The sequence below is a fragment of the Triturus cristatus genome, chromosome 10, assembly GCF_964204655.1.
Source record: "Triturus cristatus chromosome 10, aTriCri1.1, whole genome shotgun sequence".
Taxonomy (NCBI): Eukaryota; Metazoa; Chordata; class Amphibia; order Caudata; family Salamandridae; genus Triturus; species Triturus cristatus.
In genome coordinates, this window is record NC_140593.1 from 1,024,141,125 (window position 1) to 1,024,155,397 (window position 14,273).

General features: G+C 41.9%; 1 protein-coding gene across 2 annotated transcripts in view; it reads right to left on the reverse strand.

The window, feature by feature from the left end:
• VWA3A (von Willebrand factor A domain containing 3A) overlaps positions 1 to 14,273 on the reverse strand; it is a 598,738-nt gene that overhangs the window by 79,940 nt on the left and 504,525 nt on the right. For both annotated transcript variants that reach the window (XM_085629052.1, XM_085629053.1), the window contains 3 exons: positions 10,243 to 10,394; positions 7,534 to 7,660; positions 2,866 to 2,963 (listed from right to left, as the gene is read on the reverse strand). In XM_085629052.1, coding sequence (XP_085485178.1) covers positions 2,866 to 2,963; positions 7,534 to 7,660; positions 10,243 to 10,394 — 377 coding nt within the window. The remainder of the gene's footprint in view (positions 1 to 2,865; positions 2,964 to 7,533; positions 7,661 to 10,242; positions 10,395 to 14,273) is intronic.

Sequence of the window (14,273 nt, forward strand, 5' to 3'; positions counted from 1 at the left end):
AAAATCGGAAGGGGTGCAGGGGAGTCCCTTTTATAGGACAGTTTCCCTCACCCACCCGTAGGTGGCATGCTTCATCATAGGGTAACCTCCTCGCACTGCAAATCTAGTTGCAGTGCGGGCTACAACCCCCTCTCTGAGAGGGAGGAGCTCAGGGATGTTTTGAATATAAGGAAGAGGTATCCTAAAACCTTAAGATGAGCAGGGTGTGGAGGGAGAGAAGTGAAAGTGAACTAAAAGGAACTCCCTGATATGTCAGAGAAAACATTAATGAGAGGCCCAGTGGCCAGGATTAAAAGGTTTGAGCTATGGCAGGGTGATTCAACCTGTCATAGACTGGTGGTCAACATGTTTCAACCTGGCACCCTCCCTGGAGGTGTATCGGCTTTCTTCAGGACCAGAACATGAAAAGTGAAATAAAGTAACCACGCATACCACACTGAGTAGCTAATAAAAAAGGCCAACAACCAGCTTTTGGGTATGTTAACCACTCAAATCAGTCGCTGGTCAGCATCTTCCTGTGTTATCGGGTGAGCTAATGGCACCTTAACCTTAGCACACACACTTGAGGTAGTATCAAGTTCCTGTAGGATGTCATCCTCGGGACTGGAAGATGTGCACCTAAGAAGGGACTGGTCTAGGCTGAGGTTAAGGTGCCATTAGCTCACCGGATGTGCCCAGTGTGGGGTCTGGACATATGTTACAGAAAACATACCAAAACTGCCATCACAAATTTAGACATGTCCCAAATGACGGGTCCATCTGTGGGACATTCACTTCAAAAACTCTAAACACCAGAGAGGGTCACCATCTCAGGCCTTAAATGTTGATTTCCCAACATGGGTTTCAGTTAAAGGAGTGACTTCACATACACCTTCAAAGTCGACGTTGCACAAATTGGAACTGGCTTCTTTTAAAAGACCTGGAAGCAGTCTCCGGTGAAGAGTTGCAGATGACCCCTAATGAAGGCTCTCGGTGCCTGCTCTGAAGGCACAAACATCTAGCTGTGTTGGCACAGAGATTGAGATACTCAGGGAACAAAATGGCTATCATCCTCGATCCCATCATCGAGGAAGAAGGGTAAACACCTTTTTTGAAAATGGCTTCCAAAGACTACTCCGACTACAAACTGTCTATCGATGGACATTCTGTCAATGACGAAAGTGATGCCAACGATGAAGATCATCCTGTCAAAGACGAAATTTACGAAGTTGATGACGACTAGACAATAGATGACAAAATCTCCCACATCAAGGAAGACCACACTGTCAACGGTGAAGTAGGTCCATCGACTAAGTCAACACTGTTGATGGCTAAGTCCATCCTGTCTACAACAGCTCAATCAATAAAGAGGCCCTGTTTGTTGACAATAACTTCATCAAACAGGTTCCATTGAAAACAGTACCATCGACAAAGAAGTATGTTTCTTTTCCGCCGAAGACCACTTCATCAATGGTAGGGTCCTTGGCAACAGTAGCTACTATTTTAACTCTGTCCCTTTCATAGAACCTTATTTTGTCAATTGTGCCTTTGTTATCCTTGGTCTTATCAACAAGAATGATGCCAGAGTCACCTAACCAGCTGTTAAATGACTCCTCTTCATGCATTAGTGATGGGGAACAAGCAAGTAATGGAGATGAGCCGATTTACACCAATGATTACGATGGTTACTCTGATACAGCTTCACAAGCGGAAGGTCTGCAGGAAATAGACAAAGCACTATCAAGAAAACTTGAGTTATGATAGGACTCACCCTTAAAGAAAATCTCCACCTCACCCTCAGACATCTATAGTTTAGGTGACACGAAAATGTGGAAAAACGTGTTGGTGAAGAGAGTAGCAGAGCTCAGAAGCTCCCAGTTTCCTGAAGATGTATAGTAGAAAATCAAGCATATTAATCTAGGAATGATCCAATGCTGATGAATAGAAAAACTTGTAATCTTTTCAGAAAGTGCAAAATCTTACAGTGCAAGATTCTTCTCTGCTGGAGATTCTGATGTAAGATTACCATTTGTCATACTATCCCTATGATGGAGGTATATCTCTTGGCAGATTGCTATCTGGAAAGTTTACCAATGGAATATACAGCAGTTTCTAGACCAATCAGACAATTTTCCTTATGCTGCCAACCTCAAAATCATTACCAAAGTATGTAGAAGTAATTCAACTTGCAAAGGAAGTGGTCTCCTATATGCAAGCTGAAAGTAAATACAAATATCAAGGGTTCCCATTCATATTGATATATTTTTTTTAAAACAGTATAGGGTCATAATGATATTTTACTAGGCCTGATGCAGACATTTGCCATCTCAAGTCTGGTTGCCTACCTAAAAAGCACTTACAGCTGACGCCCAATCTTAATAGAGACATGCTTGAATCCTGAAAATTACATGCACTTTCTTGTGAACGCATTAAACAATTTATATAAAATGTAAGCTGTAAACAAAAGGTTTAAAAATGAGATTTGTGTTTGAGCTTCCCTAATGATTATATAAGTCAGTATTACCCAATTAAGTTTCATTTTTGGCGATATCAATGCAAAGGCAATAGTAAAGGTTGTTCTGCCTCACACTAAACAATGTAGTAAAACAGTAATATTGCAAAAAGTATAGTGATAAAAAGAAAATAGTAACACAACAAAACCTTGGTAATGCTGTGATAGTCCTGCAAGCCAAACTAAAAGTTAACCAAGTGTAGCTGGCATGATTACTTGGGTAATTTTAAAAGTTGTGGATCTGCTAAGAATTGTGCCATACTATCAGAATATGGCAGAATTTTCTTCTTGCTTCCTACTTTGAAAGCCAAAATGTCAACACATCTATAAAAATCATTAAAGAAGAAAGATAAAGATTCTAGAAATGTACACACCGAAAGGACTGTGCTTGTGTTAAGAAGCGTCTCGCCTTGCCAATTTCATTTGCAAGTTTCTTCAAATCATCGCCTTCAAACAAAGGAAGAACTGGATCCTTTAGAAAAAATAGATCAAAGAATAATATTTTTATTGCAGTTTCATATCAATAAAATCCAAATTTAAAGATTTTCAGGGGATCATTTATACATCTACACATAAAGCACAACATTTGCTATAACTGCGTATTCATTGAGATACACGGGAACGCAGACAAAAGCAGTTCTTTCAGGATGATCCACTGCCTGAAATAGCCATTCCATCCTAGTTGTTTAAATCTACCCCCAATGCAAGCCATGCAGCATAGTTACTATGAACCAGCTGTACAAAGGACTACTTGAAATTAATACAATATGTAATGGGTAAGATGGGAGTCTTATCTGCAGTTCCTTCAGGTGAAAATTAAGTTCCTTAGAATTGTGTTTCAATAAGAAATCTGACCCTTTTTAGCACCAAACTGATCTTTCTCAATGCCTTTTACAGTAAATTATATGCCGGTTTAGCTCACTTGCCTTGTTGCACTAAGTCCAATATCAATATAAGTGTTATTCACCGCATTGAATTTTGGATTACAGATGTTTAGTAATCATCAAAGGCAAACACTATATTTCCCTGTACATTGTCAGCAGCGTGTTGGTCAATTTACTTAATGTATAGCTATTCATGCTTCTGCTAACTGGGCCTTACTCACCATGGCCTTCACATTCAGAGTTCAAAAGTACAATCCAGCACACTCAAACCATTGTCCGTGCCCAAGGATTATCCCTATGGTCCCACTCCCATTGCTCAGCAAGTGCTGTTACTACACTCACCTGGTCACTAGTGGCCACCAACAATAGGCAGAACTCAGCCCATGGCCCTTTTCCTCAGAGACAGTTTGTGGTCTCCCTCCGACGCCACAGGTTAGAAAGTCTTGTTCTGTTTTCCCAAGTATGCCGCTGAGCTCTGTGCATACCTCATATGCTAAATTGAAGTACTGAGTCAATTTTGCTTTCCACTTGCATTAATGTTTCCTCAACACCATCCCCTCCCCTTCTGAACTTATATTAACCGGCAAACAGCATATAACCTTCTCTCCCAGGGTTTACATAATGTGCCATATACTTAGAAGAACAGTCCTAAGGGTGTTCCTCATTCCCAGTATACTTCACAAGGATGGGAACCCCTGTCCCTATGGAACTGGTGCATATCACATGGCCAGTGTCTACCATGTTGACTTCAGCCTTCATTTGGCAAGTTACCTCAGTGCTATCTCTATAATTTCCCACCCGATAAGTTCTTGACACTGGCATGGAAGCACATTAGTCCTCACTAGGCCCTGGTTTGTGGTGTACCCATCTAGACAACTTCAGCCACTATCTCACCACCTCACAAGAAAACTGTCCGAAGGCATCACACCCACAAGTCTCCTAGAAAGCCTGCTCTCCATCACCTTGACCAAGGCCTTCCCGCTTTCATCCACTGAAACAGCTCAATATTTCCCTCATCCATATTTTCCCTCAGCACTACCAAACAAATACGGGTGGGGACTCTCGCAGTAACAGCACAAAAAGAGCTGGATGAAATGCTTGCATTATTATCAACCTCTAGGTATTACACAGGTCCATAATATATTCCATCACTTGCAACACATCTGTGCCAACACAGACACAAATCAAGCACATAAACACATTGCCACAAACTCTCAGCCAAGACCCTACACTGCGAAGCCATGGTTGAATGTCAGAATATGAAGGTCATTGATATTTCAGCCAATAACAAAACTGACTGCAGAATATTGACTACCAATATATTGTTAAAGTAAGTGTACATGATGAAGGGTAGATTTACTATAGCTACTCCTTATCTACTTGCCTTGCTAATACATATTTATCATCAAGGTAAGTAAATGTGTATTTAAGAATAGTAAATCTACAAGTATTTTGACAAAACACTAGTAGTTGATATTCAATATTGCTGCAAGTTGATATAAAAACTCAAGAATATGGTAGCATACCATTGCCATGCACGTGTCCAAAAAGCAGAGGGACAGGAAACCTGCAAGTTGCATCCTAAATATAGATGTTAACCTCAGAGTTCATTTTATCAGGATTGTTTGGTAATAGCTAAGCCATAGTGACATCTGCACTCGTATGGGGATTGCAGTTATTGTATTGTATTTATATAGTGCTTAAAAACCCTGGCGAGGTTGCTTATAGGTGCTCATCAGCAATAGGAATGATACTGCAGGTGTTCTATTAAGATGAGGGCTGGTTCTGTGAGTTGTGTACATAAACTTGCATTGTTTACTAGTTTCTTGTAATAATGTGAATGTTTTCTGTGCGCTCAATAAATACTGTTATAAGCTTCTGCATATGTTCTCCATATTCTTATTACATTCTTTTGTAGGTATTCCGATTCTGGTTGGGTCAGTTTATGATATGGTTTCTTCATACATGTGAATTTAACAGTAGAAGGTGATAGTTTGTTTTGGTTTCTGGCTGGAAGTCTTCTCTTTCCTTGGTGGGCATTGTCTTCAATAGGCTTATCCTCCTGCTTGCAGTAGCAAAAACCATAAACAGCATCATATACTTTCTTTCAACAATTACACCGGAATTTGAGGCTTTTATTCTCATATAGAGACTGGTGGATGGCCACCAACCTTGGCATGCAATGAGGTCAGTTTCCCCTTGAGAGCCTGGTGGATGGCCCACAACCCTGGCATGCAATGAGGTCAGTTTCCCCTTGAGTGCCTGGTGGATGTCCCACAACCCTGGCATGCAATGAGGTCAGTTTCCCCTTAAGAGCCTGGTGGATGGCCCACAACCCTGGCATACAATGACATCAGTTTCCCCTTGAGAAACTGGTGGATGTCCTACAACCCTGGCATGCAATGAAGTCAGTTTCCCATTAAGAGCCTGGTGGATGACCCACAACCCTGGCATGCAATGACGTCAGTTTCCCCTTGAGAGCCTGGTGGATGGCCCACAACCCTGGCATACAATGACATCAGTTTCCCCTTGAGAACCTGGTGGATGGCCCACAACCCTGGCATGCAATGACATTAGTTTCCCCTTGAGAGGGCTGCTCACCCTATAAGAGATCCCTGCCTGCCTTGTTCAGAACTCACTGCCTTGAATGCAACAGTTGGGTGGTTGCAGTGAAGGCAGAACAGTTTGCTGAACAAGTGCCATGGGGTTTTGGCTTTGCTTTGCAATGTTTTTTATTGCTCATGTTTCTGAAAAACAAAAGCAGACGATGACAAGGAAGAGGCTCAATGTCTGATTTTCCTGCCTGAGACCTAGTGATGGCCATCCTTTCCTGAACAAAGCAGGTGACTGGCACTATGGTCTTGCAGCCATCTGGCGCATGTGCCACCAGTTCATGACTTCTCATTGGTGGAGCCAGTTAAGGCTTATTCAATGGAAGCCACGGTGCTTACCCCACCTCTAAATGTGGTGGGGAACAGTAACTTTGATAGAGAGTGTAAAATACCAATTTATGGCAGTTAATGAGCCCCCAGCACACAATAAATGTCCCCACATGTCTTGCTTAGCAAATCTAACTTAGCATTTTCAAATATTATGTCCTTGCTGTATTAAAACAAAACTGTTTTGTCCACTTTTCCGGTGGGACATTCAAGATCCAGGAACACTACGCTTCCTAACCAATTGTCTAAATATCATTCTAGTCTATAAGTTATCCAGCTGGCTATACATGATTGCAGGTAAATCCCTAACTTGCTCTTCGGTTAAGAAGATCGTCTCTTTCAAGGCTCACTTCTTTTCTCTTTTTGTGAATCATTGCTGATGTCTAGGATATTAATAATTCTGGAGGCTTTATTGCTGCACCTTGTGTTTTTAAGGATCCTCAAGTTGGGCCTGTTGATAAAATAAATTACCTTTTCCAAGATCATAAGCAAAAACAATTAATCTACCGATCTGTCTTAAGAGAAACCTTACCTTTGTGATGAGTGCTGCACTCAAATATAGACTTAACAGTGCAGAGTGTTGCTCTCAAATACAGGCTCAACAGTATTGAACACAAGTAACCATGGAGCCGATTCACATAAGCATTTATGAGTATGCTAAGTAGTACTACAGAAGTCCTTTTTTTATGAACTCTTACGTGTGTCTTTGTGAATCAGCCCAAAACATCCAAAGCAAAGATCGCATCCTCCTCAATTTGTACTAATTGTATATGACTATTCCCTAGCTATTCCCATGCCAAATGTTTTGGGGCAGGGTCATAAAGGTATATAGGTGTACATAAAACAACTAGCCCAGGATTACTACTTCCAGTACCCCAAAATGCCTTCATGAGTAGGCCCCCATGTCTCTGATGTCAGAAGACCTTTGCACTGACTCCCAGCGGGCCAGCAAGTTTACTATGGCCATTGAATACAAATACAATACTTCTAGGCCACTTGGTTTATCAAATCCAAAAACTGGTCTCACTGTCCCTCAAAGTTCTTGAGATGGTCAGATCGAGGGTTACTTACTATTTAGAGCTCTATCTCGTATATATCAAGAAGTGCGTATCATAGTACAGTAATACATTTCTAAACTCACTTCAAATAGACATGGACAAAAATTTCACTCAGCGTCACATCTGTAATCTGCTGTAAAAAGTAAAAAACACATACATACATCTTCATCTCTAAACCCCTCGGACAGCATTCTATGTACCACCAAGTGCCCATCAATATCGCCATGACAACAATGATAACGTCCTCCTGTCTGATGGGCCAGTTTTTTCAGAGAGTCATTTGCTGTTCTATTCGTGAAAACAAAGCACATAAACAAAGATTAGGCAAGTTAACATGCAACAGAAACGCAATCACTTTGATATCTACTTACACAAGCAACTGCATGAACTATGTACAGTATACACAAACCCTACCTGATGCACAAAAACATAGTGGTGAGCGACATTCATTCAGGACTCTATTTCTCCCTTCACGCTCCTACTGTGTACTGATCCTTGGAGCCATATTTGTGAGCAAATTTAATGCTTTGCAATGGACTATGTCACTAAAACTTATTGGTGCTCCAATCCTTTTGTGTGGGAAACAGGTGCAAAATAGATTCTTCTGAATATCAACACCAACAATATTGTTATCAAAGACAGAATATCGACGGACAAAATATTTAAAAGGTAAGCGCATAAAGTAAAGTATAGATTTACTATTCCTACCTCCACATCTAAGTACCTTGAAGATATAGGTACACTTATGTGGAGTTAGGTATAGAAAATCTAGATTTAGTTACCTGTTAATATTCTGTCCTTCATATTGAGTCCCACTGATATTGTGGTTTCGATATTTAGGTGGCACACCATGCAACATATACCACAGGGGTTGGATGACAAACATATCAGATTACATAAGGAGCAGGAACCCTAAGAAAACTCGGGGACTATGCAAACACCTTCCAGTGCAGCAGTATTTATGAACTTTGATCACATGAATCAGCCTGACATCTAGTAAAGTTAATCAAACAGACCATTCATTTTAGGTTCCTGATTTTAAGCACCAAACTCTTGTCAATGGAGGCATAAAAATGAATCATTATTTTTGGGCAAATCACAGTGACATATATTTTTTTAAAAATATTTCTTTATTGATTTTAAATAATCAACAATAACAATAAGACACAAACACATCATCAGTTGTGTTAATTCATTGTAAGTACAGAGTTAACATCTCACCTCAACTCTCCCCACCCGCACATCTCCCATGAATAAAAAATTAATAACAAAAAGGGGAGCTATATCCCTCTTCACATCCTATCACAGCGAAGTCAAAAAATAATTGTCATTACATTATAAAAGTCTAAGAGCATCACATAAATTAATTCAGCAATTCGAGTGCATTTGATATATTTATGTGTCAAAAACTCAACAGCTAACGCACATTGACAGTCTTCTGAGGGAGTGCGCTCAGGACTCAGGGCCTCATTTATGAGTTTTTGCCGTTCCGCAGCGCCGCAGGCCTTCCTGATGCACTGCCCTACAGCAAAAGAAAAGCGCAGGAATGCACCGTATCTATCATATACAGCGCATTCAGGAATGCACCGTATCTATAAGATGCGGAGCATTCCTATCCTTTTCCCCTGCGCTGGCGCACAAGGCAGGGCCCTTTGCCCCGTGGTGCAAGGGTGCCTGCATTGTGGGGTGATTATTTTTGTGCAGGAAGGGAAACCTTCCTGCACTAAAACAATCACAAGAGGCTTTTTCCTCTTTCTAACAATGGCACGGCACAGTACTGTAGCTCTCCAGCTCATTTCCAGAGCTGTGCCAGAGAGCTACAGTACTGTGCCGTGCCACTGATGTGATTCACAACCATCAAGGACCTCACTTTTGAATCCAACCGAACGGTGGGCAATACCCTGCAAATCTCCCTTGATAGGGGCTGTCCCTTGGTTCGTCTATTCCTGAGGAAGACCCGCTTTGCCTACTAGTCAATCACGCACGTTTCTGGGTTGAAACATCGATGTACTTGTGATAATCCTGACCCTACTCTCTTCACCCCACGCAAAATGGAAATTTAAAATCCCAAGTGGCATGGAGCTTCATGTACCTAGGGATGGATGTCCTTTGAATGACTAATTTCAACAATTTGTGAAGCACTGTATATATCTTGTTCACATTTAGCACTTTTTTAGCACTTTTTGCACAATATCACTTGCGCCGTTGGAACAAATTGTATGTTCATGAATTTTGACAGCCTTCTAATGTCAGCCTAACACCATAAAATGTAAAAAATATATGGATTTATCCTTAAATACAAACTTTGTTTGATTTATTTTTGGCATGTTTTTCGTTTTGTGACTCATTTGGCCTTTCTCTGCTCTTTCCGTTTTATTGATTATTGCTGAAAAGTTTTGAGCACTGTTGTTATATTGGTTATTATTCAGTATACCAGGAATCAACTCTGTACCTGACAGAACCACATTCTTGTACACCCAGGTTCTGAGGAGCACTGGGTCACCCCATTATACTAGATGCGGGTTGCATATTGACATATTTAGCAATTACTTTCCATTTTAAAAGTTAACAGTTACGAATCAAGAATGAGGGAGAGACCAGAGTTTAGTATTTTTAGGCTGCAGCATTAGCCAGTTAGATTCGAATGGGGAACCACAATGGGAATTCGTGTGGGTGCATTGCTTTTCCCTGGTTGTGGGTCGCTACCCCCAGGCACATCCAGGTGTTTTTGTCTGCCAAGATGTGTGCAGGAAAAAAATTGTATGGTCTATGGTGTTTACGGAAATCTTGTAATCACGAAATTCGTAATTGTATATTTATAATGGAATTTCTCAACACAAAGAACAATTTTAAACAATGTGGACTCCTACCTATTCGCACCATTAAAAGAAATGGTGTGAACTGTCACGTCTTTTTCCTTTATGAGTTTTCCAGCTTCCATTAGAACATGACTGCAGCTTGTCTGAGGATTTGCATCAGTAAGAAGGTACAGCCCCTGCACATCTCGGAACTGCAAAGCTCTCTGAAATCAGAAAAAGGCGGGAATTATGGCACAAGTCAAATTTTATGTCCCACCCTACCCCTTCCGCATGAAGGCCCTCTGTAACTCCGCTATATCTGAGGAAACTGGGCACGAGCGTATGTGGGTTGTGAGGCAGGGTATGCTGGGTACGTATGTGCTTTTATGGATAGCGGCTATGTCTGCCGTTGGAAGGTTAACAACTTTCTGCCGGAAGTTTCTTTTGTGTATGTAAAGCATAATGTGCCTTTCAGTTAGGTTTTACTTGCTTTCTACTAAGCGCCATAATTGAGGGAGAAGAGTTACTAATAGGCCTGGGTGGTAAATTCCGTTCCGCTCGCGGAATTTGGGTAATTTCGCGTTCCGCGGAGAGTGCGGAATTACCAAAAATTCCACGATCCGTGGTTTTGCGGAATTTTTTGCTTGTTTGCGCTTTTAAAATGCATGTTCACGAAATATTTCTCCCGAGCATGCAAACAGCGTTCGCGAACAGGAAAAAAGCATCGCTAACCGGCGGAACAAGTAATTCCGCGTGTTCGCGGACCTTTTGCGTGCTCGCGGAGATTTTTTACCGTTTCGCGGAATTTTGCGTAGCGCGACTACGCAAATTTCGCCCACCCCTAGTTACTAACAGCACTACCCCCTGCTTAACGACTGTGTGTGTTAAGACCGTCACCAACATTTGTGCAGACCTGCCAACTCGCATGATGCCACCGTGTGTCACACAATATAGGCTCCCTTCACACGGTCACCTGGTGAGCAGCTGATATAACACGGTGATAGGGTAAAGGAGCTGGAAACCACTGCACTAGTGAGAGGTAGTGGTAATGAATGTGCTGGAAATGGAGGATGAGTAATTGTAATGCTCTTCCACAAACACATCAAAATATGTTGGTAGTGCTTCCACTAATGTAGTGATGATTCTGGTAGAACTCGTGGTGGTGTTGTTGGTAGGCGGTGATTGTGGCAGCACTAGAATTGAAGATAGGAGTAGTAGTAGTGTTAGAGGAAATTTTCCTGGAAATTTTGACTGTGGAGATAGTGATGGTGATAGTCATGAGATGGTGGTTGCAGTGGTGTTGAATATCTTGGCAGTAACAGTGATGCTGATAATGGTTATTGTGAGAGTGGTGGCAATGATAAAGGTGGTGGGATGGTTGGTGGTGGTATTGGTGGTAGTAATGTTGGTAGCATGGTAGGGATAGTAGTGGTGGTGTTAGTGATAATGGTAGCAATTGTCAAAATTATGATGGCAACTCAATTGCTATTATTGGAGTTAGTGGTAAATGTAATAATGGTGGTGGTAATATTAATGGTAGAGTTCCTATTGGTTTTTGTAGTGATGTAATGAAATCAGGTAATGGTAGCAGTAACAGAATTGGTGATAATGGTGGTAATAGCCATGGGGCCTTGGTGGTGATCATTTAGATGGTGGCAATATTGGTGGCATTGTCGAAAATTATAGTGGAGTTGGTGGTGATGTGGCTCATGGAAGTAGTACTGGTGGTGATAGTGGTGGTAGCAGAAGCAGTGGTGATAATGGCAGTATATGTGATGACGGGGATAGTGGTGGTATTAATGATGGTGGTAATGGTGTTGGTGGGAACAGCGGTGGAAATGGTGATTGTGAAAAATTCAGTTGTTGGTTGAGGGGGTGAAACCCTGCTCAAGGAACAGCCACAATCCTTGTCAGGGTGAACCACAAAAAGTCACTAAACTAACCTGTGCTCACCCTCTGTTAGCCTGCCACAAATGCAGTCATGCTAAACTTAGAGGCAATGTGTAAAGTATTTATACAACACTTGAAAATAATAAAGTGAATACACAACGCAAGAAAAATCCCACACTGATTTAGAACAATAGAGTACATTTAAATAAATCATTTGACACCAAAATGACAAAAATGCAATCAGTAGAACCGGAGTTATGATTTTTTAAATTTTAAAGTGAAAAATAGAACCGAAAAGATCAAAGCAACAACCGTGGACATCTAGTCGCGTGAGACTGGGGCAAAGTCTAAAGTTACGGCTCACTGCGATGGAACGCGGGTCAGATATAAGAAGTGGATGGAGCCCGGTGTTCGCTTACCTTCAGACTTAGAAGAATTTTTTAAGAAAAATGTCTGACAAGGTAAAGTTCAGCACGGCAAGGCCAACGACTATGTGCGAAAATGAGGCCTCATTGTTGGGAAGCCTCTGGATGAAGTTGCAGTAAAGATTAGTGTAAGTTGAATATCTCCAGCCGGACAATGCTGCAAGCTGTAGCCAACAAGGGCCCCACGAGACAGGATACCCCTTCTGCAAGGAGCTGCAGCTGCAGAGAAAAACGTAGCAGGAGCTGCAGTGAAGTCTGGCCAGCTGGCGATACACCCTGGACAGATTGGCCAACAGGTAGGTCCTGTCTCCTCCTGATTCTCAGAGCACTTTTTGGCAGAACATTTTTTAAGTCCCAAGTTTGGGATTTGGGCTATCTGGGCACCTTCAGCACCACTTCCAAGGGTCCAGGACTGGAGGGGCACCACTTAAAAGGGTCAAGACTTACTCAGGCTTGGTCCAGACGCAGGTTCAAGATGGTTGGAGCTGTTCTGTCCCTGAGGCTCCAATCCTGAGGTCAGCTACTAGCCCTTGGAGTGACTCTAGAAGTCTTGAGTTCAAGAAGTAAAATAGATCTCAAGCATTAGGGCATTCCTCTGAGGGTCCAGGCAGCTTCAAGCAGCAGGGCAGTCCTCTGAAAGCACAGGGTAGGTTTCAGACCGAAGGGCGGTCCTCTGATGTACACAGCAGGCCACAGGCAGCAGGACAGTCATCTGAAGTCCTCCGCAAGTCCAGAAGGGAAAAGAAGAACAGGTCTGAGGGTCCTATTTTTATACCTGATGCCAGCTTTAAAGTGGAAGAAACTTTTGGAGTGCCCACCCCTGCAGAAGTGTCTGGAATATCCTACCTCACTGCCCTGGCTCCAATATATCCGCAGTCACAATAGGCTAGTGTGAAGTTCTTTGTGTGTGAGTTGAGGAAGTGTCTTTGAAGTGCAAGTACGGCAATGCACAGCTCCACTCCCCATCCTGCCTTGTATGCCCCATCCTGCCAACACTCAGTTCCTCTATTTTGTGGCTGTCTGGAAGGAATACACAAAGGGCAAATGCCAACTAAACCAAGTCATGTGACCTAGGAAACAGACTGCATGCACCAAATGGTTAGGGCACGTAAATGCCAACCATCTAAAAGTGGCATTTTCAGAGCTATGACTTAAAATCCAACTTTACCAATTTACAAGGATTTTAAATTACAATTCCCTAGACACCAAACATGACATTACCAGCTCCCAAACAAAACTTATCATCTTCTAAATGTAACAAAGTAACCCAAAGTTATCCTAAGGGAGAGGTAGGCCTCATAGTAGTGAAAAACATATTTGTGAGTTTTTCACTACCAGGACAGGAACACGTCCCACTTTTTTATTACAATGCACCCTGCTCCATGGGCTGTCTAGGACCTACCTTAGGGGTGAGGTATATGTACACATAAAGGGAGTTTTGGATTTGGCAAGGGTATTATTTTTCCAAGTTGATTTGGTAGTTTAAAAGTGCATATAGGCTGCAATGGCAGGCCTGAGACATATTTTACGGGGCTACTTAAGAGGGGGGAACAGTGAGTGCTGCAGGTCCACTAGTATCATTTAGTTTAGCAACTATGGGTATATGGTATACCACTTTTCTAAGGACTTATAAGTAAGGCAAATATGGCATTCAGGTGTAAGCCAGTATTATCATGCTTTAGAAAGTGAGCACAAGCACTTTAGGACTGGTTAACAGTAGTGAAATGCACAGAGTCCTAAGGCCAACAAAATGAAATCAGAAAAACAGGAAGGGGGAAAGCAAAATGT